At 38.4% G+C, this 27,381-nt stretch overlaps 1 protein-coding gene across 4 annotated transcripts; it reads left to right on the forward strand.

Moving 5' to 3' along the window:
- Positions 1–6,873: 6,873 nt before the first annotated feature.
- On the forward strand, positions 6,874–26,172 carry Azi2 (5-azacytidine induced 2). Of its 4 annotated transcripts, none has more exons than XM_028858064.2 (8): positions 6,874–7,251; positions 11,243–11,463; positions 13,712–13,837; positions 14,315–14,414; positions 15,216–15,364; positions 19,128–19,222; positions 22,588–22,706; positions 24,317–26,172. In XM_028858064.2, the coding sequence occupies exons 2-8, from the start codon at positions 11,248–11,250 to the stop codon at positions 24,727–24,729; spliced, it is 1,218 nt and encodes a 405-aa protein (XP_028713897.1). In that variant the 5' UTR covers positions 6,874–7,251; positions 11,243–11,247; the 3' UTR covers positions 24,730–26,172. The 4 variants fall into 4 exon arrangements, with proteins under 4 accessions (XP_028713897.1, XP_028713896.1, XP_028713898.1 ...); XM_028858063.2 differs by having other exon boundaries at positions 6,875–7,333; XM_028858065.2 differs by lacking the exon at positions 6,874–7,251 and adding an exon at positions 7,348–7,450.
- The last annotated feature ends 1,209 nt before the right edge of the window (positions 26,173–27,381 follow it).

Consider the following 27,381-nt stretch of genomic DNA (forward strand, 5'->3'; position numbering starts at 1 on the left):
TGGTGTCATTACACAAGAGGAAATCAGAACACAGACATATACATAGAGAATGTGTGAAAGAACAGGGCAAAGATGGCCATTTAAGTCAAGAAAGGTCTCAAAGATATCCTAACCTTGTTGACAGCTTGATCTCAGACTTTTAGTTTGTTCAACTACTTTACATGTCAACTTGACTGGAACACTGGACTGGTCAGATAGGAGTGGTAGTGGTAGCAGTAATAGTAGATATGTATAAATTTTCCCAGAAGACATCAGCATTTCAGCTTGTGGATGGATAAAGCAGATGGGCTTCCCTAGAAAGGTGGGTATCACCTAATCTTGGCAGCATCAATAGAACAAAATGGCAAAGGAGGACTGAATTCACTCTCTTAGTTTTTGAATTAGGACATTCTCATTCTTTTCCTATCTCTCCTGATTTGGGGGCTTTCAGAACCTATAATGAAACCTGTAACATTGGCTAGTTGGCCTTCAAATTATATCACTTCTACATTGGCTTTCCTAGACTAAGCTAAAATTTGAACTATGATCCAGCTAGGTCATATCTAGGTATATAGCTGAAGAATCTCAGTCAGTATACAACAGAGACACCTGACCACCCATGCTCACTGCAGTACTATTCACAATAGCCAAATTACAGAATCAGCCTAAATGCCCACCAACAAATCAGTGGGTAAAGAAAATGAGCTATATATACACAGTGCAGTATTACTCTTCCATAAAAAAGAATGAAATTATGTCATTTGCAGTAAAATGTTTTGACTGGAGCTCTCTTACAGAGCAAAAATAATAAATATTTGGAAAGACAAATACTATGTTTTCTCTTATATGCAGAACCTACATTTTAGAAAAGAAAACATGAAGGTAGAAAAGAACTTATTTATGGATGATAAGGAACCCAGAAGGAGGGTAGATGGGGCCAAAACAAAGTGAAAGTGGGGTCAATGTGCTCAAAGTACACAGTTCATGCGTGTGAATATTATGTTGAAATTTATTATTTTGTACAAATAATTACAACAAAGATGCTGTGGGATGTTTTCTATGCTGTGAATGTGTTGCTCTTATTGGTTGATAAATAAAAAGCTGATTGGCTAGTAGCCAGGAAGTACAGGCAGGAAAAGCAGAGAGGAGAATTCTGGGAAGAGGAAGGCTGAGTCAGAAGACACCAGCCGGCCGTAATGGCAAACAGGTAAAGCCATGGAACACGTAGCAGCATTATAGATTAACAGAAATGGGTTGAGTTTAAGTATAAGAGCTAGTCAGTAGTTAGCCTGAGCTAATGGCCAAGCAGTTTTAATTAATATAAACCTCAGTGTGTTTACTTGGGTCTAAGTGGCTGTGGACTGGGTGGGACGCAGAAAAATATTCAGCTACACAAAGAAATTAATTTTTTTAACTATTTTGGTTTAATAAAAATAGAGAAAAATCAAGGAAGACATCTATATGCAAATGTACACACACATGCAAGTGCATGTACTCAGACATGCCTACACGTGAGCATGCATAAACACAGACACACATGCAAAAAAAAAAGTCTATGAGAAAAACTCATTTTAGTGCTTGGCACACTGAAGAATCAATAAATGTGAGACTTCTTTTTTAGACTCCTTTTAAATGTAGTTAAGGAAATTGAAATATGCAAGAACAAATGCAGAATGAGAACACTTTAATTATCTTGTCTTTCATGAGTTTTTTTCTCAAATGATGAACTTAAATATTTAGTTTGCATCTAATCTTTAAAGTGCATTTATCCTTAATCTCCTCTATGATGCAAATTTAACATTCACTGTTCATTCATTTACCTAATTAACAAATTTGTGCCTATAAGTCAACTTTATATTACGCTTAATGATTCAACAAAAGCTTATTAACAGCCTATTATCTGTGTGAGACTCTCATTTAAAGACTAGTTTATGCAGATACTGTTGGATAGCTTCTAGCATACTTCTAAGATACTTAAAAATAATTTTTCATCTTGTTCAACAGTGAAGATCACTGGTGGATTTCATTCTGTCTGAGAACCCAAAGAAGCAGGGAAATAAAATTTATTGACATGATTAAAGACTAGGTTTCTTGCAAAGCTACATTCTACTGCTTTAGAAATTTTCAAGGAGTAGCTGGAGCAAGTGCTCAGTGGTTAAGGGCATGTACTGCTTTTGCAGAGGACTGGAATTCAGTTCCCAGCATCCACACTGGGCAGCTCACAACCACCTATAACTCCAGCTCCACATGATCAGAATCCTTCTTCTGGCCTCTGTTGGCACCCAGACTCATATGCATATGCCCACATACATACACTTTCATACCATTAAAAAATAAATCTTTAAAAACTTTCCAAGGAAAAGTAAAAACTAATAAAACAAAGAAAATAATCATAGAATGTAGTTTATATATTGTGTACCCTAATAACCTTATCTGGGGGTCAGAGAACAGAACAGCCACTAGATTAGACAGAGGCCAGAAAATGGTGACACACACACCTTTAATTCTATCACTTGGGAGGAAGACATCCATCTGGATCTCTGTGAGTTCAAGGCCACACTAGGAAAAGAGCCAGGTGTGGTGGCACACACCTTTAATCCCAGCACTTGAGATCTCATGTCTTTGCTTGAGAAAGACACACGCCTTTAGTCCCAGGAAGTGATGGCAGGAAGTAGAAAGGTATGTAAGGCGTGAGGACCAGGAACTAGAGGCTTTTAAGCTTTTAGGTTTTTTAGAAGCAGTTCAGCTGAGATCCATTTGGTGAGGACTCAGAGGCTCCCAGTCTGAGGAGTTGGTAGGGTGAGGTTGGCTGTGGCTTGTTCTGTCTCTGATCTCTCAGCTATCACCCTAATATCTGGCTATGGGTTTTTTATTAATAAGACCATTTAGAAATTTATGTTACAATAGAAACTTTATAAAGCACACTAAATGCCAATTTAAATTTTAGTAACACATCTCTATACTATAGACGTACATAGGGCAGCTGCCATTGAGGGACTGTTTTGATCTCATGTAAATGAAAGCATGTAGTTTTTTGTCTTTCAGTACCTGGTTACTTTAAATAATTTAATGTTCTCATTTTCACCCATGTTTTTGCAAATGCAGGGTTTCCTTTTGTAAGACTAGACAATATGCCACTGTTTGGATTGCACCACATTTCCATCATCCAGTCCCGTTGGGCACATCTTAACTATCAGAACACCATGAAATTAACATACCTCTTCCAGATCCCATTTTCAGTCTTTTTGGGAAGAACATCCTGCAGCAGGATTACTGATCATGTGTTAGTTCTAGTGTTAATTTTTTGTTTTATGTTGTTTTGTTTTGAGCTAGGTGTTACAATGAAGGTGGGCTGGAGCTCACTGTGCAGCCCCAGACTGGCCTGGAAGCCTTGAGATACTTAACCTTTACTCCAGCTTGATTGGGATCAGAATCACACAGAAATAGATATCTGGCCAGGAAGTTTTCAGATTGGGTTAACTGAGGAGGGAAAACCAACCATGTTTGGTACCATCCCAAAAGTGAGAGTCCTTGGCTGCAAAAAAAATTTAGAAAGTGGGCTAAGCTCCAGATTTCATTTCACTGCTTCCTAACTGTGGATGAAGTGTAGCGGCTGCCTCAAGCTCCTGCCACTATGACACCCTCCAACTGTGAACTAAAATCTAAACTAAACTTTCTTCCGTTGCCTTTGTCAGACATTCTGTCACAGCAGTGCAGACTGTAACTGTGGCTCAAGGGAGTCAGAGGACACTTTCAGTTGGTAGCAGAACTTGGCGGTGCTGTCCCTGTGGTACTAGTTTAACAGGCATAAATGATGCAAGACTGAAGGGGACATTTCAGAGAGCCACTGGCCAGAGCATGAAGCTGTGAAGGTGAAGCCTAAATTACAATGGAGACCCAAGGTTGTATAATTGTCAGAAAGGTTGGCTTGTCCCTTGAGGAAAGCTGCCAGTACAAAGTAGAGATGGCCCAAGAGAGATGCCATATTGCTACAGGCAGCAGAGCTGGTTGGGATACTTAAGCTCTTTCAGAACACAGATGATTTCATCACTAGACTCAGATGTTGGACGTGGAACTGAAGGGTGTGGTGTCGTTGGGTTTTGACCTTACTTTGGTGTGACTTTTCTTTATTATACCCCTATCCCTTTTGAAATGGAACTATTTATTCTGCCATTGTATGTTAGATATGTGTTTTGTTTTCTGTTTGTTTTGTTTTAATGTAAAGGGGATAGATGCTATAGATAAATGATTTGGTCCCAGAAGATATTTTGTTCTTACACTTTTGAACAATGTTGGAACTGTTAAAGACTATGGAGACTTTGGGAGGTGAAATAAGTGTATTTTTGATTATGAGATGAAAATGAAACACTAGAGGACAGGATTGGAATGGTATGATTTCAAGTGACATGTTTATCAAGCTGCCAAGGGATGTGTTGGTTAATCTTTATTGTCAACTTAATGTAATTTTAAATCACCATGGAAACAATCCTCTGGACATATCTGTGAGGGGTTTCTAGATTGGGTTAAACAAGGAAGGAAGACCTATCCTAATGTGGGTAGCACCATTCAATGTGCTAGAACACCAGACTCTATAAAAATGGTGAAGGAAGCAAACACTAGCATTCCTCCCTCTCTGCTTCCTGACTATGGCCACAATGTGATCAGCCACCTGTCTCCATGCCTTCCCGACCAGGATGTACTGCACCCTTAAACTGTGAGCTCAAATATCTTCCTTCCTTAAATTACTTTTGTCAAGGATTATTTGCTACAGCAATGAGAAAAGTAACTTATACATCAAGTTTTCTTATGTACCAAGTTTTCTGCTTTTGGCAGTATTTTTTAAACTGTTTTACTATTTAATAATTTTATTAAAACCATGCCCTCCCTAAATGCTTATACATATGACATGTAGAGAGAATGCTTTTAAAACCATACTCATAGCATGACATTGAAGGTGGCATTAATATGAAGACTCAGCTATTACAACTTAGCAATTCTGACACCTTAATTCTGTTCAGCTGACACTTAAGAATCATATCTAATAAGGTCTACAAAGAATACAGTATTCAGAATATAGAATAAACCACAGAATATATGATCTAGGGAGTGGAATGATGAAATTTCAGTATACAATTTACATCTAGAAACTCATTTAAAATTTTATTTCTCTAAAAAATATGTTGTTACTGATTTGTATTAGAGTATTCTTCACAGATGCAGCACTTAAAAAAAAATAAAAATAAAAAGGCTGGCGCTAGAGAGAAGGCCCAGTGGTTAAGAGCACTGCCTGCTCTTTCCAAGGGCCTAGGTTCAATTCTCAGCACCTACAGGGAGGCTCACAACTTCTGCGACTTCTGATGCCAGTGATACAGTACTGTCTTCTGGCTTCCATGAGCACTGCATGAACACACACACACATATATACAGGTAAAGGACCATACACATTAAAAACAATAATGTTTTAAAAGTTTTTTCATTGCTCAAACAAGCTAATTAATCAAAATAAGACTTGTAATAATCCTAAAAGTAAATATTTGTTCCAAAGAGAACTAAGCCACAGTCATAAGTTACATCAGGGTCCATATTTTTTGTTTGTCCAAATCCAAAATCTACTCCAGTTAAAAGGGTACCTACCCAAAGTCAATGTTATATACCGAAAGACCTTCCTACAGAACACTGACAAAATTTAAGGTTTGAGTTGACAAAATAGTATTTAAGAATGTACCAAGAAAACATGAGCTTTCCTAGTTGGAAGTAAATGAACATTAACTTTCTATAACTATGACTTTCATATTTAACCAGAAATAATCTAGAGCCTGTGGGCTTTCTTCTGTCTGTGACTCCTCTAAGATTCTAATTAATTCATCTATGCCTAATAAAAAAAATCATACAATTCAATGTCTTCAAGAGAGGCAACTAGGTAATGCTTGCCCAGCACGCACAAGACCTTAGGTTCAATCTCTAGTACTGCGTAGTTTGCTAATGCGTATAAACCCAGCACCTGGGGGATGGAAGCAGGACAAGAAACTCAAGGGTTTGAGGCCAGCCTGGGCTACTTGAGACTCTGTCCCCCAAAAAAAAGGGGGGGGGAGAAGAGAAAGCAAGAGAGAGGGGGGGAGGGAGAGAGAGAGGGAAGGAAAGAAGGAAGGAAGGAGAGGGAGAGAGGGGGAGAGAGAGAGAGAGAGAGAGAGAGAGAGAGAGAGAGAGAGAGAGAGAGAGAGAGAGAGAAAGGATTTAGTCAGCTGTATACAGCGAGAATTATAGCTGCTCATTCTTCCCCAGGTGTTGGAAAGAGTGTGTTTGTAGCCATCCTGGGAGGCGTAAAACTCTGCCTCAAAAAAAGGAAGGGCTATCATCTAGAAATAACCGAGATGGGGGACAACTCTAAGGACGCCAGAACCAGCCAGAAGGTGTCCCCTCTTCTCCTACTACACTGAAGAGTATCCCGGAACCCCAACTGAGTCAGCGAGGGGCCGTGGGAACTACACAGCGACCTTGCTTCAAAGAATACCCAGGGAGATCACCACGCGACCCCAAACACTGGGCCTGCGCGGGTTGCAGGGACGCAGGCGCGCAGCAGCTCTCAGGCTAGCAGCCACCAAGCCGGGCGCTGCCAAGCGGAGCCGCACCGACCCACCTTACGGAACCCGAGTGGCCGCTGAGTGGAAAGGACGCGCTAGAGGGCGCCGCGAACGCGGGCCTCAGCCCACAGCGGCCGGTCTGCGACGCTAACTCAGCTCCACTCCGCCTCCCCGCGGCCGGCGGCGACGCCTCGTCCCTCTCCTGCCGCGGAGACCACTGGGACTCGTAGTGCGCCCCGCCCACCGCAGAGACTCATGGGACATGTAGTACGCCCCGCCCTTCCCCGCCAGAGCGCCGCTTAGCGGTGCCCTCTGAGCCCTCGGGTCCCACTTCCGGTTTCGTCGCGCTGCGCTGGCGATCAGCCTGTGTGCCTCAGCGGCACCTTTGTGGGCTGCGGGGCGTGCGTGGACCCTTCTCCAACCCTCTCGGCCTCGCCGCCCGGAGCAGGGCAGCGGGCGCCGGCCGCCCCGGTGCTGGCGCGAGTGCTGCTGGGTAACGGGCCTGCTCGGGAGGCCCCGGGCTGCTCCTGCTCGGCTTGACTGTGGCCTCCGGGGCTCCCGACTCCAGGCCCGCGGGAGCCGCGGCCGAAGACATGGGACTCCCTCGGTGCACCCGTGGCGGCCACCGTGACGGGGGAAGCGGTGGTGTCTTCGAGGAAACCGGAAGCCCGTGGTGACCCCTGGCGACCCGGTTTGTTTTCAGTCGGTTTCCAAACACTGGGGAAGCGAAACCCGGTGGCCTTGGGGGCGGCCCTACGTAGCCAGGGTTCAGGGTGAGTGGATTGATCGCTCGCTCGCGCTCGCCAGGAGGGTGCAGACAGCCGGGGCCCGCCTAGTGCCTGTCGCCTGGCCAGACACACGTCGTCTTCCGTCCCCGGCGTCCCTCTGCGGTACGGAGCGGCCCGCTGTAGCATCCCTCGTCCCTGCCATCCCCACCGCCCCGGTACATAGGCTCTTCCTTCGCCGTCACTGCCCCTGGATTGCTCGATTTCGGTCGGCGCTCTGACTGGGAATGCTTTCAGTTTTATTTCCTGCACTGAGGTGGCATTTATACGGAGAAGGGAAAGAGGGACGTGGGTAGTGTCGATGGCGTCTGGGCAGTGACCATCAGTCTAACTTGTCTTTCAGTCCCGTTTTTCGGCTGTGTGGGAAGGTAGGCTAACACTCTATAGTCCTCCTCACGAGGAACTCAGTACTCAAAAGTGAGATAAAATACCCATGGAAGCTACTAGAAATCAGAACATAAAATTGCTCAGAACAAAATAATGTAATGATCAAAAACATTGACGTATTGGGGTTGAAATGACCTCTACTCTTTAAATGCAGAAGGGAACTGAATTTTAATTGGATTGAACAAAATCTTAAAACAGTTTAATTTCTAGTTCTCCAAAAACGTTCTCGTTACCCAGTCCGCGGTGATTACTCCATCTTCTCAAGTTGGGAATAGTTGGGATTATTCTCTGGATGGCTACAAAATACTGAATGCCCTAAGGTTTGTAAATAGTCGTTCTCATGCAAATGCAAGAGTTTAATATCTAAGATCCAGCATGCTGTCATGGGAAACGGCAGTGGATTAGATCAAAAGCCTTGGGATGTAGGCATTGAATTTTCCATCTGTTCACTTAACACGAGTTAAAGGTTAAGCCTCTTACTCTTGGCTTCCCCCTTTTTTCTTTTGCTGAAGTTCAGTGCTCACTTTCCAGATACAGTTTCCAAGAGCTCTGCTGGCTCTGAAGTTGGCAACCAGTTTGCATGTTTAATTACTTCACCTGTAAATTGAGACGTGCTTACCCATCTGAGTGTTTTTACATTGATTTAAAGAATTCTTAAGAACTACCTATACCTAGTTCATTAAAAGATGAAGCACACATTGGGCATGGTGGTACATGCCTTAAATAATCCCAGCACTAGGGAAACAGGCAGGCTGATTTCTGAGTTCCATATCAGCCACTGCTACACAGTGAGAGCTCTTCAGGAAAAGATTAGGTGAAACCCAGTGTCTAGAATATAACTGCCTCTACCAGAAGTGCTTCATCAATGCTAACACAGACCATTGTCGTATTTGCTGAGTGAAATAATGGAATTAAAAAAATAATCTCTCAATGGGGCCAACATAACTTTAATGTCACTTACCTGAATTGAAGTTACGTTTCATTGTTAGAAAATAATTATTATTAATATTTAATGTAGGTGCTTAGTTGCATGAGATACATTATTTTAGAAGAATGTAAAGAAGGCTGTTCTTCGTACTATGCTATACTTGAATCTTAAGATTCCTCAGCCATAGCCAGGCGATGGTGGCGTACGCCTTTAATCCCAGCACTCAGGAGGCAGAGCCAGGTGGATCTCTTGAGTTCGAGGCCAGCCTGGACTACAGAGTGAGTTCCAGGAAAGGCACAAAGCTACACAGAGAATCCCTGTCTCGGAAAAAAAAAAAAAAATGATTCCTCAGCCATAAAAACTGATCTCTGGACTGAGATTCCTTAGCCATAAAAACTGATCTCTGGACTGAGATTCTTTAGCCATAAAAACTGATCTCAGTGAGTCAGGATCATAAAAATGAAAATGACATTTTTCATATTATGTATCTGATATTGCTTAAGCTTTTGGACACTTAATGAGTTACAGAGCATATGTTTGATGAGGTACATAGATTAAGTGTTGGCATCTTTTTAAAGGGGCACTTTTAAAGAATCCCTTTTAAAGAAGCAGAAGCCATTCCTACCTACCCCTAATTATTTAAAGTGAGAAAGGAGTAATATGTTATTTCCTGGTTCTTTGCCCACTGTTTAACTGACCTATATGCAGTGGGTTCTCAAATATCCTAACTTTTCAGAGATAGAAAGCCACTGGAAATTCTAAACAGTATTCACTTCAGAAGATAATACACAATAGGCCTTAATTCAAATCCCAGTTCAGTCACATGCTGCAGGTATGATTATAGACAAATTTACTCACCTCTTTAAGGCTCAGTCTCCTTGACTGTGGTATTGGCAGCTCTTTTCTTGCCAAGTTTAGTGTAGCTATATTTAGCTTATCAGCCAGTTGCTGGCAAAACTGTGAGTTTCTTTTTATCTGTTCAGGTTCCCATTCTGTAGCTGGATTAAAAAGTTGCCTTCACAATATAATGAGGTGGTCTCTTCATGATATATCCAACTCTGCCATGTATAGGTATGAAAATTGAGGTCCAGAGAGCTGAAGTGACTAGTGTGTAACCAGGGTGATAGATGATAGACGAGAATTTGAGTTTCTGAATCTTAGGCCATTGTTCCATAGTGTTCAACCTTGGCCAGATTCTTACTGGGAAAAATTACAATCACAACATTCAGAGTATTTATAAAGAATCTAGACTTGGCCTGACCACTAGGTCCATCTCCCACCATCTGCCCAGCTCTCAATGCAGGCAGGGAAGAGCTTCCCAATCCTCCCCAGGCCCAGACCGCTCAACCCAAACTCCCCCATTCAACCCTCTTGAGGGCATGGGCAGATCTGAGCTTGTCTCAACCTTGGTCAGAGAAGTTTCCTTTTGCAGTGGCCAGCAGTCACTGGAGAGATCCATACTGGTACAAGTGATGAGAATAAGAGACTGAGTGCTCAGCCCTGCTTGGGACATGAGCACCAACAAGGTGCAGAGAACAACAAGGTAGAGAGGGGGAAAGAATGGAAGAGCTGAAGGAAGGAGAGGAGGGCTGTGAAATGCTGCCTTTTAGATGCAATCATGATCTAGCAACTTTTATTACCTTACAAGACTTAATCCCAGTGCGGATGGGGGTGGGGGACATAATCTTTAGGCTTTACCCCATATTCAGGTGGAGAGTGACAGGAGGGAGAGACAGAATCAATTTTTACTAAGGATATGGCCAATGTTCCAGTGGATGGCCCACATGTATGCACATATGGACAACACACTTGCACTTGATTTGGATTATCAAAAAAAAAAAAGACATGTGTGAGCATGTTGAGGGGTATGGAGAGAATTAGAAGGGGAAATATGGGTAGATTGTATGTCATTGTATATGTGCATACGTGTGGGCCATCCACTGGAATGAAAATGCAAAAAGCTGAGGTCTTTAAAAGTATTTCTTGCCTTTGTGGAGCAATTTAGAGTGTTTGGTTTTAGCTGATTTTAGAAGATACTCAAATTCAATAAATTCTATCCATTTAGGGTAAGATTGTTATTTAAATAAGATAAATAGTGTGGGTACTGTTTTTACCTCCCCTAAAATTAGATTGCATAGCAGCACTTATATACATAGTTATTATATATAATGTCATATATATATATATGGTTCTTTTAGGTAAAATAGTAGTTTACAGTTTTTTTATTTAGCTAGGGATCCAGCTCAGGACTTGATACATGCTTGGCAAATGTTCTACTGTTAAACCATACGCCCAGTCTAATTTCACACCTTCATAGAACTTTATAGTAATGGATCTAAGTGCTTGATCTAGAATTATTTTTCATCCTTTACAGTATAAAAGTGGTTATTAATATCTCCTGAGCCTTAACAACTTACCCACTAAGTCACACTGCCCCTGAACCTTGGATTAGAACCTAGGTAGCTGTGCTTATAGCAATTGCCCTATGTTGCCTTTAAGATTTTTCCAGTATTCACATTGTAAATAGACCTTTTCTTCCTGCTCATCCACCAAGTGACCTCCCCTCTCTCTCATCCCCATAGCTGCCATGGACACACTAGTAGAAGATGACATCTGCATTCTGAATCATGAAAAAGCCCACAGAAGAGAGACAGTGACTCCACTTTCAGTGTACTCAGGAGAGGAATCCGTTGCTTCACATTTTGCCCTTGTCACCGCGTATGAAGACATCAAGAAGAGACTTAAAGATTCAGAGAAAGAAAACTCTCTCTTAAAGAAAAGAATAAGAGCTTTGGAAGAAAAGGTAGTTTTTGTTTTTGTTTTCCCTCGTTTGATTATGTTTGACATAAAAAAAAAATCCAAATATTTGATATTTTAACTATTTTCTAATCTGTCTTCCAAGACTAAGTAAGAGTTCCTAAATTCTTTACCATTAAACTATGTCACATCAGCTATACCCTGTGCTCAGTGATATTGTAGAATAGGATTTAACAACTTGAAGGTTTTCTGGTCCAACATTTTTTTTCCTTTTTTTCAGATTGACTACTGTCATTGCTATGTATTGAGGCCAGTTTTTTCCCTTGTTTCCTTGTTTTTGTTATGTTTCGGTGTGTGTTGCACATGCATGTGCACCTGTGTGTATTTGAAGGTCAGAAGTCAACCTCAGGTGGTGTTCCTCAGGAACTATTCACTTTCTGTTTGGAGACAGGCTCTCACACTAGGTCATAGGGGTTACTAACTATACTAGGCTGACTGACTACGAAGCCTCAGGGCCTCCTGGTCCCTGTCTCCCTGTTACTGGGGTATAAGTGCACATCACCACATCGGGGTCTGAACTTGAGGACTGAACTCAGGTCCTCATGCTTATGCAACAAGCAGTTCACCAAAAGAGCAGTTCACCAGCCCTGGTAGATGTGTGTAATTAGAATTTCAGGTCTGTACAGAAGAAGAACAAGTAGCCAAACAGGAAGTATAGGCAGGACTAACAGAGAGGAGAATTGAGAGAACAGGAAGGTGGAGGGAGACACTGCCAGCTGCCTCCATGACAAGCAGCATGTGAAGATGCCAGTAAGCCACGAGTCACGTGGCAAGGTATAGATTTATAGAAATGGATTAATTTAATATATAAGAACTAGATAGCTAGCAGCCTGAGCCATTATGCCAAACAGTTTAAATAATATAAGCATCTGTGTGTTTATTTTATAAGTGGGCTGTCAGACTTTCGGGGATTGGTGGGACTCAGAGAGAAAACTCTCCAGCTACATACTAGTCATGAAACTGTCAAACCGGGACCTTCTTTGAAATTGCTTCACTGTCTTTAGTAAGCTCTTCACTAGGACCGGGCCCTTTACTTCTGCATTCTCTTGGATTTCCTTAGAAAGGAGGAATAACACTTTAAGCTGACAATGGCATGTGCTTTTCCATGCTGAATGATACATTTCTGAATATTATATGAGATAGCTAAAATACAGTCTAAATCATCAGACTTAACTTGATTTTATATGTTGGAATTTTTCTTGGTTGCCCATTTATTTATGGCATTTTAAAGTTTTAATTAGTTTATATTTCATATTTCTTCAAATCAGATTTGTATTTGTATCTTACAAAAAAACGAGAGTTTCTACAAATGGTAAAAGAAATGAGTTAAGTAATTTCCCTGTATTTAAAAACTTGAGGATGGGTGTTGCTAGAATTTATTTATTTATTTTTTTTTTTTTTTTTTTTTTTTTTTTTTTTTTTGTAGCTCTGCTCAGAGATCCCTCTCTGCTCTGATGCTGATTGCTTAGAATTTATTTTTTTTTAGGAATTTTTTATTCATTTTACATACCAATCACAGATCCCCCTTCACTTCCCTCCTCCCAACCCTCCGGCCTTTCTTCAACCCATTCCCATTCAATAGAGGCAGGTTCAAGTCCTCCCCACCCCCTGCATCAAGGCTGTGCAAGGTAGAATTTTAATTTAATTTGTTGGGATGGTAAAACTAAGAAGTCATTTATTAGTATTATCATAATTTCTTCTCATTAATTTTAACTTAGTAATTAAGTATATTTGTCATATTGATATAAATTACTGAAGGTAACTTTACAACTAATAGTAATGCTTTTAAAATTCAATAGAATCATGGAATTTAGTATGTAGTTAACATACAAAATCTGTACATTGTGATCATCAATCCTATTAATTTCAATTGCTAGAATAATGCAGGGTTTAATGAAGTGGTATGTCTAGTCCTTAAGAAGTTGACTCTGATTTGATCCTTTTCTGATGATAGAAATTAGATACTGTAGACTTGGAAAATAGTGTGATGATTAAGTTTATTATTAAGTAAATAGTACAAAGCACAGATTACTGATGAGCAAAAAACATGTGTTGGTTTTTTGTTTGTTTTCTTTCTGTATTTGCCTTGTTGATGAAGAGTGTGTGTAGGTAAAGGTAGGCTTTCTCCTTGCATTGCAGTAATTAGAGTAGGAGGTAGAGCCACCAGAAGATGGTCTTGGTTGGTTCTGCAGAATACCCACTGAAGATTTCTCCCCCTAATTTCATACTATTAGCTTGTTGGAGCTCGAGTAGATGAAGAAACAAGTTCTGTGGGACGAGAACAAGTGAATAAGGCCTATCATGCATATCGAGAGGTTTGCATTGATAGAGACAATTTGAAGAACAAATTGGAGAAAATAGTAAGTTAATTTGAAAATAATACTTTATATTTTAATTATTTTGTCTTGCAAGAAGTTTAGAATTAAAGGGTTAAACAATTACATTTATTAATTAAACAAAATATACACGTTCATGGCATAAGAAAAATTCAATAATTATATTTTCCACTAATATACAAAAATAAATTCTTAGTATTTAATAATGTTAAGGACTTAAAACCTTCTGAGAACCACTAATTTACTTTGAAAACTGTTTTGACAAGGCTGATTTACTCATTGTGGGTGTTTGGTTTGGTGTGGTTTGGTTTGGTTTCTAATCCAGTGAGCAATGATGTCCTAAGAGAGAAACAAAAAAGTTAGTGAGAATCAGGGTTCATTTTCCCATCTTGCTTTTAAAAGTTAGAATGAGGTTTACTCACCATTGACCTAAAAAGTAAGCTATGAGACAAAGCTAGAAAGTTTATTGACTGTAATTTGGCATTTTCCCTACTTAACCAGAACAAAGACAACACTGAATCTTTGAAAGTATTGAATGAACAGCTACAGTCTAAAGAAGTAGAGCTTCTGCAGCTGAGAACAGAGGTGGAAACACAGCAGGGTATGCCACTTACTTGTTATGAATGTTCTCATAGAATTCATCCATCTGTGCATTTGTGTGCTGTACTCATAATCAGTTTCCTACATCTGTAGGATAAAGGCTTCAATTTTTCTGTTCTTTTTTCACACAGTCTTACTAACTTTTCTTTAGCTGAAAATTGTACTTTTCCCACAAAGGATGTGATGTTTTTATTCAGGGGTAGTATGTGATGGATAAAGTAGAAGAGGAAAGAGAGAAACCCCATCTTCCCCAAAGCTCTCACCCACTTGGCCTTCATACTGAACCTTTTGCCCTCAGTTAAACACATTGTTATGGAGTAGCTGCATTGTCTTTAAAATTTTTTCTCCCTGAAAATTGATGAAATGTATAGATGAGATACTGAAATGGAAATTTTGTCTGAAAGTTAGAGATAATAGTCGTGTTCCCATCAACAGTCTCATGAGACAACAAAAAGAACTGCCTGTTGAGAGGAGACCTTTTGGTAGAGAATTAATGTGCCATCTTTCCAGGTAAATGATGGGGGCTTTTTGGAGATGGAGAAATAACGGACTAAGTTGAAAATAATGTAGGATCCAGCTGTAATAAGTTTCCATTGTCAGGTGTTTATGAGTAAAATTGTTTTGACATGCATTCTAGACCTGTCCATCAAATTGCAAACTTTGATGGGGTACATGATGCTGAGCCTTAGTAACCTTACATGTTTTGTACTGGTTATTTATTGACATTTTACCAGGGTCACCTAGGAACTGTAGTTGGTATAAAAAGCAAAGATAACTATTTCATTGTCTATCCTTTTTCTAGTAATGAGGAACTTAAATCCACCTTCATCAAACTGGGAAGTGGAAAAGTTAAGCTATGACTTGAAGATCCATGGTTTGGAACAAGAGCTGGAACTAATGAGGAAAGAATGCAACGATCTCAAAATAGAGCTACAGAAAGCCAAACACACGGTACTTCAAAGTCATTCAGTTGAGAACTTCCTCTACTTTGGGCACCATATATAGGTTTTGTCACTAAGTACTAAATCATAGGTCTATAATTATAACCATAGAATGTTGTTCATTGCAACTAATATTTCATATACTCTATACATTCATTCTTACCTCAGAATATAGTTTTAAGACTTGATTTAAAATATATGTTGGATTATATATTAGTTACTTTTCTATTGTTTTGACAAGGCACCATTACAAAGGCAATTTATAAAAGAAAGCATTTAATTTGGGGGCTCAAGGTTCCAGGTTTAAAACCATGATCATCATGTCCAGAAACATAGCAGTAGGCAGCCAGGCAGGCAGGATGGTGCTGGAGCAATAGCTGAGAGTTTCCATTTGATTCACAAGCACAAGGCAGAGAGCTATCTGGGAATCCCATGGGCTTTTAAAACTCAAATCCCACCCCCACCTCACCCCAGGAGCACACCTCCAACAAGGCCACATTTCCCACTCCTTCCCAAACAGTAGTAACAACAGACTAAGCATTCAAATATAAGAGCCCCTGTGGGCCATTCTCATTCAAACCATCACAGGTTATTTTAATTTTTTCAAAACTTCCTTTCCTTAAGGTTCCTCTAATTTTGGATGTATCTGAAATTTTTAAAGAAAACTTAGTTTTAACTTTTCCGTTTTATTTAACCTAACAATTTGGTTAGTTTAGACATAAGAGACAATATTATAGAATTCTTGGGTATGGGGGGGACCCAAACTTCCACTAACAAAGGAAGCCTTACATAGCCTGTTTATTGTCAGAAGATTCAGAAAACATTTGAAAATTCAAGAACATCAAACTGGGAAGTGGAAAAAAATAAATGTTTACATTTTATACATAAGAGTTTTTCATGTATGCTATGTGATCATGGGAATTTGGCTTATCATTGTGTTTTTATTAAATATGGAAATTAGGAATGTCTTTTTAACTTTCAGGAAATTTATTTTCTGTGGGCGTTAAATATCTCTGTTTTCCTAAATGTTAAGTTAGGGATTGTATAAAGAGGTTAGCATAGCACCTGGACAGAGTATATTCAGTACATACATTAACACAAACAGAAACATATTTAGAGTAATTCAGGAAGACAGTGTCTGTTTGTGTGTGGTGGGGGGGTGGTCAAGTTGTGGTTCTTATTACTTACTCTGTTCCACTAGGTGGTGCTAGGGAATAAATATGCTTTTAGTTTATATCTATCATGCTAGCAGTTCATAGAAACAGGTTATTAAAAGTATAAGAAACTTTTAAAACCATGATGTTTTATGTCCTTTTAAATCTGATTAGAATCTTCTTGGATATAGAAATCTAAGAATGATCTGAAGAAAGAAGTTTCTGTTCACACGAATAACTTGTATCTACTTGGCTGTGTTCTTTAAATGCTAAGACATTATTTCATGTGACACATACTTTAGGAGACCTTCTAGGGTGTGGTCATACTAGTAGTGCTCTGCTTTTGACTGTTAAGCAGCAAACTTGGCTACTGTGTTTGTTGTTAGGAAGGTCAGCAGCATTTCAGAAGCAGCTCTGCTGGGGTTTTTCCAACCCCTTATCCTAGCCATCTACATTCAGAACAGTTGATTCTGAGAACTCAGACAGCCAAACTGGTACAAAAAGCAGTAGATCAAAATAAATACCAGTGTGGAGTCCTAGTGTTATGTGATGTATTAAAGGTTCCAGAAAGGCTATATTGCTGGGACATGAGGAACCTGAAGTGAATTCCCAGAGTGTGGTCTTAGAACAGTGCAGCCTGCTTACTTGCTATGAGGAGTTTTTGCATGTTAGGGACAATCCTTTTGAGGATTTTTATTTTTGCTGGTTTGGATTCAACTTTTCTGCCATGTTAGTAAATGTAAAACTACTTTCTTATCCTAACAAGATTTATTTTGTATTGTCAGCTTTAAAGAGAAGGTTTCTAGTAAGCATATGTGTTTTAAGTATACACTGAGGAGCCTATTTTTTTAATTAATGATACAAACTAAAGGGGTTCTGAGCATAGTTTTATTTCCTCTGGATACCAGTAAAGAACAACCCCAAGGATGCCTCCAATTCGAGTAGTCAGACCTCCCTGATTAATTGCTCATTCTGTCTCCCCTCCATAGACTGTCCACACTGCAGTTTGTCACAGGAAATTCAAGGGACCCAACTGTTTTCAATCCTAGACTGTGATGTATCAAATGTGGGATGTGTGGAAAGTCCTAACAGATTTTCATTGTTACACCAAAACATAGCATTTAGATGGTAGCCTTACTCTGTATCCCAGGTTGGCCCAGAACTCACTCTGTGGCCCAGGCTGTCCACAAACTTATGGTACTTCTCTCAGTCTCCCAAGTATTGGAATTATGAGAGTGAGCTACATGCCTGGTTTATAATTTATGTTATGTAAGTAATACTGAATAGTAAATTTTTTTATTTTTCAGCTTATACCAGCAGTTCCTGCTGATAAATTAATACCTCTGAGATTAATGCTTGTTATAGGCTCTTGATTGAAAATGCACTGTGAACAAGTATGACACAGAAGATCCTGAATATATTAGATTTATTTAAAAGTATCTTTTATAGGTGTGGGTTTTTTTTTTTTTTTTTTTGGTTGGTTCGTTTAGTTTTATTTCGTCATACCAACAGTATAAATAATTAAAACTGTAAAGGGTGTGGGGACTTTCAGAAGCTCTTGCCAAGGCCAGACCTTGAAAGGGAGTGTGGGAAGCATAGTCCTGAGCTGATGACACAGTGCCAAACCCCAAATAAAACTCTCTGTTATCAGTAGAGACAACTAGAAACCTCTGCTCCATTTACTGAAAATGGTTCTTTCTAATGTAACACAGTGTTTGTTAAAATCATACAGTGTATGTAACCTCTATTCAGTCTCTCCTCTTTGCCCACAGCAAGAAAAAGTACAACCAGTGGGTCCATATGCATTTCATGAAAAATAAAACTCAATAGCATTTATCAAGTGAGAATACTATTCAAGCATAGTTCATGGTTTTGTTTTACTTTTTTAAGATATAAATGCATTTCCTGAAATTGGAATCAATTGCTTGTACAGTTTTTGAAAATAGACTAGAATATTTGAGTACACAGGAAAGTTCTTGCCAGGTCAGTCATTTTATGAGGAAATGTATGCTGTCTTAAAATAGTAACTGGTTAAGAGCACTGCCTGTTCTTCCAAAGGCCCTGGGGTTCAATTCCCAGCACTACATGGTGGGTCACAACTGTCTGTAACTCCAGTTCCAGTGGACCCAATACCCTCACACAGGCATACATGCAGGCAAAACACCAATGCACATAAGATAAAAGTTAAATAAATTTGGAGCAGGAGATGGCTCGATGGTTAAAACAGTAACTTGTCTCAATTTTTTGCTGTTTTTTTGTACAGAAATAAGAAATACCAAAGAAACTCCCATTTTTCATAGAATTCATGCAGATATACCTTAAACAGTGATGTGATGGATATGTTACACTTCTGATATGTTCAAAAGTTATGTTTTATAGGATTCCAAACTCACGAGAACATGTTTTAAAGAAAATGAAAGCATGAACACTCCAATAACTGAAAGTGATTTAGACATTTTGGGGATAGGTGGCAGTATTTCATTAAAATTGAGCCTGAAATCTAGTCTTACACTTTAAACAATTATAAATATATTCTGTGTATGTTGAAACATCTGTGATGATGAAAAAACTGAGAAAATGGAACTAATTCCTTTGTTTTCTTTGTTAAATACATGACAGGGGCCATCTCAGGAAGAAATTCTGCAGGACAGAGATCTCACCAGACCGAGCTTGCCGAGAGAGGAGCATGTCCCACACCAGGGCCTTCTCCACAGGTCTCCCGTTGTGCTTTCTACCTTTAAGATGTGGTTTAACTTGAAGAGCAGCAAATACTCTGGAGCTGACTCTAATCTCTGGTTATAATATATTCATAAAAATGATTTCATAGTTACTTACCAGTAGGCTTGACCTGATCTGCTATGCTATACTTATCAAAAATATTTGAAAGACATTTGTTTTAGAGAAATTACAGTTGTCAAAGTACACATCTTTTAATTCTGTAACAAATACCATACTTTAATTTTAATTCCTTTAAGGCAGTGGTTCTCAACCTTCCTAATGCTGCGACCCTTTAATACAGTTCCTTGATTGTGGTGACCCCCAACCATGAAATTATTTTGCTGCTACTTCATAACTGTGATTTTGCTACTGTTATGAATCCTAATGTAAATATCAGATATGTCAGGACTCCAAGGTTGAAAACCGCTGCTTTAAGGGAATGTAGTAAATTTTTAACGGCTAAAGAAAATTATATGTCTGAAGTAGAATCAAAGATGAGTAGTTTTTTGTTTTTGTTTTGTTTTTTTTTTTCATGAGCAGTGTTCATTTCATTTACAAAAAGGTTGAGAAATAGTGTTGGTCAAGAGAACAGGAATTCACAGTCTTGTCTAAACAGGACATATAATGCTTTCTTAGGATGCAGACAAATGAGTTCCAGAATGCCAAAGATAGAGGAATGAAAGATCCCAGGACTACCTGCCCAGAGGTGGCTCCAACCCACAATGGATTGGACCCTCTCACACCAATCACTAATTAAGAAAATGCCTTTCAACCTGATCCTATGGAGGCATTGTTTTCAGTTGAGGCTCCCTCCTCTCCAATGACTCTAGCTTGTTGTTAAATTAACATAAAACTAGCCCACACAGCCATTTTGCCAGGATGGTATGAGAATGTGCTTAAGTGCCTAGCACATAATGAGTGCTTAGCCATCATTATTCTGTGTTGTTTTTCAGGACTCTCAAGTAGAGGGATTATCATTGTAGTACTCAAACTGCTATATAAGTTCTTTAGAGGCAATTATATACATGAAATATTTTTTTATGTCATTTAAAGCAAGTTAGCTTTACACTCCCATTTAAGAAAGTAGGGCAAAATGGTAGGCAATCCATGCGTAGCCTCAAAAACACTTAATAAAACACCCAGTACTCATCAGGACTGCCTGGAACCCTATTAAGAATTTGAGAGATAACTTGCCTTTTCATTTCTTATTTAATGGCTTCAACATTTATTCACACACATAATTACCAATCATTTTCACATACTTTAAAGACTGTAAGACTTTGAGTTGTTTTCAAAGAGGAAGAGTTGTAAATAGTAATAATCTTAGATATTGGGGTGGTGGTGTGGACATGTGCTACAGAGCCTGTGTGGTGGTCAGAGATAACTTAGTCCAGTTCTTAGCTTCACTCTTTCTTACCTTGGTTCCAGGAGGTAAACTCAGGTCACTTGTCAACCCATAATCTTAGGGTTTTAAAATGTATCTTTTTATGTGCATGTGTGTTGTGTGAGCCTGCATGAATTTATGGCGATTATGGGTGTGCAGGAGCGAGCCTATAGGAGGCAGAGGGAGGGCATTGGGTCCCTGGAACTGGAGTTACAGGTAGTTGGATGCTAGTAACTGAATCCTGGTCCTCTGCAAGAACAGTAAGCACTCTTGAACTACTGAGCCATTTCTTAGGTATTTCTCGTGCACAATCTTATATATCTTTTTAATCTGTAATTTTAGTGTAGGTGACACTAAAAGCAGAGGACACAAAGGTAATTTTGGTGCTCTAGTTTCACCTTGTCCAAATTTTTAAACAATCTTCATTAAATTAAAATTTTAAAATGTACTTTAGGTATTGATACTAATACCTTTATAATCATCTTTTACTTGACATGTACTTGGTGTTTGAGTACCCAAGTATCAATCATGAATATTTTCTTTTTTTAAGTCAGGTACAGATTCACCATATTATAATAATAATAAATTATTTCCAAACTATATAATTCATGATTGTGTGCCTGAATTAGCACATGTATAGTACTTAACTTGCTGCTTTATTATTTGAGTGACTCTTTGAGAAACATCCAATGCCCAGAATTGTACATGGAACCAGCAATTTTCTTCACATTGTAGACAGACTTCATTATGAAACAGTCATTGTAAAAAGCATCTCCAGTGGTTACTGGTTCTGAAGTAGAGCTGGTTAAATACACCAGAGGTTAACCAAAGATACTTAAAATACTAGATTTTTCAAAGCAGTATAGTTTGTTGTACTGTTTATAATACAAAGATAGCAGTCCAAGTAGGATAGAAATACTCCGTCAAAGAGGTAAAAATTTACCTCACATAATTTAACCTAATTGTTTTTAAATATCTATTGCTTCTGTAATTAGATACTAGATTCAGATTTCAAGGTTATTCCTCTTAAGTTTAAGTTGTGTATTCGATAGAAAAAAAAATTGAAGCATGAAGTAGCATGTTTGAATTTTATTTCCATACCATTTACATTCTTGAACCTGTAATAGTAGTGGTTCTAATATTATGAAGTCAGTTCTTATATTGACTAATTTGTATGTTACTGTGCAGTAAAGCAAGAGGATGTGCTGAAGATTTCAGTTCATTTAGTTGGCAATTAAGAAACTAAAGAAAATCATGAGCCTAAGAGGATTTAATGGAAAATAAAAGCTTTTAAAATTAGATCTAAAACAGTTTCAGATTCGGAGGTAAAATCCTTTTAATTATAAAACTATGGAAAGGCATTTTGAAGTTTTGTTTCCTATAATCTGCTTCTCTAGCTGCTGCTTAGTTATGAGGAAATCATGTGACTCCTCATGTCTTGTGCTGTCATGTCACATTGGTTTAGAACCAACAGTATGAGACAGCCCAGTCAGACATAAAGAATGTAATGCATGAAACCTCAATTTTGTCTTAATGTGGTCTTGGATATCTACTCATCACTTCATTTCACAGTGTCAAAACAATCCAAAGATAAAGACGAATTCAAAGACCATACATGAATGAATGCAATTTTATTCTTGATCACATTGACAAAGGAAGAACATATTCCTTACTAGTTACTAATTATATTAACAGTACTGCACATTATTGGCTAAAATAAATCCTTGGTTCTAAGAGACAGTAAGAAACTCACTGGTTAGAGTGTTTATCATAATCTGTTTGTTATAGTAGTTATTGCTTGAAATTGAGGCAGTGTTATCTCTAGGTGTTTTTCACTTACATTCCAATTAATTTTTTATTTTCATTTATATTCTCATAAAACAATATAAATATAAACCTGCTTATTTGTATTGTTATTCCCCTTTAGGCATAAAAAGGACCAGTGCAGTATAACTTGTTTTTAAAATTCCATTGCAGTGATAATATGCAGCATGCATACTGGGAACTGAAGAGGGAGATGTCTAACTTGCATCTGGTGACACAAGTGCAAGCAGAACTACTCAGAAAACTGAAAACCTCAGCTGCCGTCAAGAAAGGCAAGTACTGCTGGCTGGAAGTGCTGAGTCCAGCCAGACTGCCTGAAGAGCAGCTAGCTACTTTATCTTATCAAAACCTCATCCTGTGACTTCGATACGCAGTCTCTACTGCACACCCATTCCATGCTTTGGCTTCAGTCTCTAGCTGGTCAGCTTCACACATAAAAGTGTTGCTGGTATTTTTTCTTCAGTACTATATTCTTTTCCCCTTGTGGCTTTTATCAGTCAAGTGTTGCTTATATGTGTAAGGCCAAGGTGTTAGGTTTGCTCTAGTTGGCTTTTTACCACAACTATATATATTCAAAAAGAACTCCAGACCAAAGTTTCATTTCGGTACTATCAAGTATACCAAAGACCTAGCTTTTTATTTTCAAAACAACTCCGATTCATTTAGTTCTTGACATCTTTTTATAGGCTTTCCTTTCCATACAGGATGTCTGATTTGAAGGCAGACTCAACCAAAATTTTTCATTGCTTTCTTTTTATATCCCATGTTGGACTAAAGCTTTTGGGTATTATGTTAGCTAGTAGAAGGTCCTTTTGCCAGCGCTGTTTTTGTATCTTAGAAAACAATGAGTGTGTTTGCGCCTCACATTGCAAGATAGGTTTACATCTGAAACGTACAGTATGCATTTAATCTTAAATTTGACTTTTCAAAGGAATGTGATGTCACTTTGAAAAGTGACCAGCATCTACTTTAAAATTGTTATTTGCACCTCTGATTGTCCTAAAGAAGAACAAGAAAATTGTTTTATAAATATTCTCAGGAGTGTTTGTAAGGGAAAATATTTCACACTAGGGAAAAAAACCACACACATAATTTAAAGTTTCTTTTTCTTTCTACAGTGTTGGGTACTTAAGAATCAGGCAAATTAATGTGGTGTTAAGCAAACACAGCTCAATTTGTGGTTCACCTTGCCCTTGTTTTTCAGTAGTTAAGATTAATTATGAAGATCCATAGGTAGATAGCAGAAATAAGACTTCTCCTTAAACTGACTCAGCTATTATGGAGCAAGCTGTTAGTACAACTGCTCACACAAATAGTGTGTTCCAAAGCATAATAAAGAAGAGCTCTTTCCATCCTGTCTTCTATTGTTGGGGATACTCTGTATCATTTGACTCTTAAGAATTCAGAGTATATTTATAAAAATAAGTTACTTTTGGACCCTCTCCCATGGAGAAGTTTAAATAAGCAAAAGAATATATTTAAAATCTACTAATTTTTTAATGACTTTCTCAGTCTGCACTAACACCAATATGATCTAAAACCCTCACTAGCCACATTAAAGGCCAAGAGCTTTACTTGTCTTCGCCTTGTAAAGAGATGACACTTTTTACACCATGTAGACTCTTTATCAGCAGGAGGACACAGCAGGAAGGGATTCCTACATCCATTTTGCAGACGAAGCAGTTGAATGAATGACCTTAAGTCAGTGTCAGTAAGTATGTGATCTATCAGAATTCAAATGTTAAGTATCTCCAAATTAGTTTCCCAATGATCATACTAAATTAGAAATGTTCATTTTAGTGTCAGTTGTAAAATTGGTATGTGACATGTTTACAGTCACAAATGCTAGAAAACTGACACTCAGCCTATGCTTTCTTTTTAGCCTGCACCCCAGCAGGATGTGTTGAAGACCTTGGAAGAGACAGCACGAAATTGCACTTGACAAATTTCACTGCAACATACAAAAGACATCCCCCTTTGTCACCAAATGGCAAACCTACTTGTTATGCTCCGTCCTCCCCTTTAGCGGGAGATATAAAGGTTTTATCAGACAAAGCTGTTCTTCAGTCATGGACAGATAACGAAAGACTGATTCCTAATGATGGGATGGACTGTCAGGAGCACAACTCTTATGGCAGAAATTCTCTGGAAGATAATTCCTGGGTGTTCCCAAGTCCTCCTAAATCAAGCGAGACAGCATTTGGTGAAAATAAAAGCAAAACCTTCCCTTTAGCCAATCTGCCACCACTGCATTACTTGGATCAACATAATCAGAACTGCCTTTACAAAAGTTAATTGGATGGGACTCTTGATTTGAACAGGAGGAGGACAGTAACTTTCACTGGTTCTCCCAAGAGATTATTCAGACTGGAAGTGGACTTTGATTACAATCTTGCAGAGTTCGCCAGTTTGTACATTTGTACATTCTATACAACATTATGTAGTTGGATTTCTAGTATGAGAACCTCCAGCTGTACCTTTGGTAACAATTAAAGGATTTTGCTTCTTGGATTAAGAATGGAAATGGAAAATTTAGACATGGTTTTATAAAGTATGTCACCTGCCTAAATACCTATTCACTAAATAAAAAGCAGTCTTTAATACAAAATAAAAACCATGTCTGCTGGTTCAGATTGTATTGAGAAACAAATGGGTAATGTGAATAGGTTGTGCTTCTGTGACTTCCTGATGCATAAAGATTTGAAATATAATGGAATAAAAGTAGGTTATTACATCTCTATGCTATTGTGTTTTAAGATTTAAAATCATTTTTAAGTAAAAATGTATACAATTTTAAAATGCAATTTGAATTCTAAGACTTGAACTAACAACCACTGAAGCCAACTTTTCCCCAGTATATTCAAATCCAAAATAGTTAAAAATGATATGGTATGTGAATAAACTATATAATCTTACACATGTAGTTAAAAGTGGAAAGAGCATCTCACAGGGCAGTCTCTTCAGTGATTCAGCAGGACAGCTGTGTTTTACACAGAGCAGCTTGTATACTGTTGGACTATGACATCTGAAAAAGTGATTTTTAATTAACTGCATCTAGAACTAAATTTTGTGCTGTCTAATCATGAAATGTCTCCAAATTCATTTTAATTGGTAAGTCACTTGTAAATAAGTAAAGAATAACAAAGATGGCTTCATGTGGACATTTATCTAAATTCCTTCAGGGTTGAAGCATTAAGAGTATTAGTAATCATGTATTACTGTTTGATGTAAGACTTTATCCTTTTCTAAATGGTATTTCATATATCCTGAATTTAAAGGATCTCGGATCTCATGTGTATGAATATCATACATAGCCCAACAGTGTTCACTCTTCACCAGTTATTTTTGTATTGGTATTATCTCACTCACTTATTCATGCCTGTCCATGATTAATGGAATTGATGTCAGATGCTGGAATGTATTCTGACCAATGAATACAGCTGTACTCGAGGGAGTACAGGCTCCTGTCAAGTAATATAACAAGACCCAATATGCATAAAACAAATAGGAGACTCCAGGCTTTACTTGAAGGAACTAACTACCTGTGTAATAAGAAAGCAGATTTATTTCTCATGTGGCTGTGGAGGCTGTCCATCATCTCATGTCTAACGTAGCTTACTGGTTTGCCTTTTTTTAAACCAAGATTAGAAGTTTTCCTTTGTAAAGAGAGTCTTATAATGTTTTGAACAATGCCAAGAAATTGTTTTAATTAAAATTATTTTTGTTTTTAAAATGGAATTGGATGTGAAATACTGTCCTTGCCTATGTATATTTCCAAAATCTAGTATTTTTATTTCTCAAACATATTGCCTCTACCCAGTAGTAACAGTTATCAAAAAGGAATGCTAGAACAGTTTGATTGATGTTCTTAACAGTTAAAGTGTTAGTGACCTGTGTAAGACTCCATAGCTAGAAAAGATGAACCCCAAGACATTTTTACCTTGTCAGAAAATGTTTAAGTATACACTTAGTCAACCCTGTGGTTGAAGAGGTGGCATCTGTATTTTTGCCATTCATTAAAATTGACATTTTTGTTGGCCCTTTTCATATTAGCTAACACTCCAAAGAGCTTCCCTTAACATTTTCTGTAATAGCTGGATTTCTTTTGGTGAGGAGATCCAGTTAAGCACACCTATAACTCAATAATACAAAGAACAGCCACCTGTTCCTTCCTCTTGATCCTTTATTAGCCTGAGAAAACGCTTACATATCTAAAGATTCTTGTATTGACTTGAGGCCAAAATAAAACTGAATGCATATGTAGGTCAAGAATAAATCTGTCCTATGAGCATACAACAGTTGAAACTCAGTAAACCAGATACGTCTGCAGCAAGTCCAAGAGGTAATGGGAACACAGTTTGTCTGTCTAGTACCTATGGCTTGTGTGACGCACAACAAAACTTGTCACTACTTCACTTGCTTCTTACAGTAACTGCTCTATACCTCTGAGTCACTGAAAACAAGAAGTGTAGTCGTGTGCATTACAAAATCCACCAGTGCCACAGGCCTGCACAGGAGTAATGGTGCCTGCCTCTTCCCAGGCTGCAGTCTCTAGACTTACTGTGTTTTTGGCCTATGGCCACCTATTGTTGGTTGATCTGTGGTCTGAGAGAATGGATTCTTTGAGTTTCAAACAAAGTAAAATAGTTCTTTGGTGAGTACTGTGTGAAAATTAACATACATTCATAGCTCATTTCATTTGACTGAGAAAAACTTTTCATGGGATTGGAGCAAAAGCTAAATCTTACCTTCCTGTTTAAGAAAATAGCTGGGGGGGGGGGGGGGGGTTGGCCCAAATTAACACACTGGAGCAAAAACCACAATGTTTTTGCTCCAGTGTGAATCCCCAATGTTACAAAACAGAAGTTCACACTTAACATGACAACATCTTAAAATCAAAGATTATACAAAGTTGAAAAGATCAAGAAACAGTGCAGAAACTTTGCC

This window comes from Peromyscus leucopus, chromosome 7 (genome assembly GCF_004664715.2).
Source record: "Peromyscus leucopus breed LL Stock chromosome 7, UCI_PerLeu_2.1, whole genome shotgun sequence".
Taxonomy (NCBI): Eukaryota; Metazoa; Chordata; class Mammalia; order Rodentia; family Cricetidae; genus Peromyscus; species Peromyscus leucopus.

Coding starts and splice junctions, on each gene's coding strand:
- Azi2 (XM_028858064.2), top strand. CDS start 11,248: ATGGACACACTAGTAGAAGATGACATCTGCATTCTGAATCATGAAAAA. Junction 14,415..15,215: donor AGAGGTGGAAACACAGCAGG/GTATGCCACTTA, acceptor TCCTTTTTCTAG/TAATGAGGAACTTAAATCCA. Junction 19,223..22,587: donor CACCAGGGCCTTCTCCACAG/GTCTCCCGTTGT, acceptor ATTCCATTGCAG/TGATAATATGCAGCATGCAT.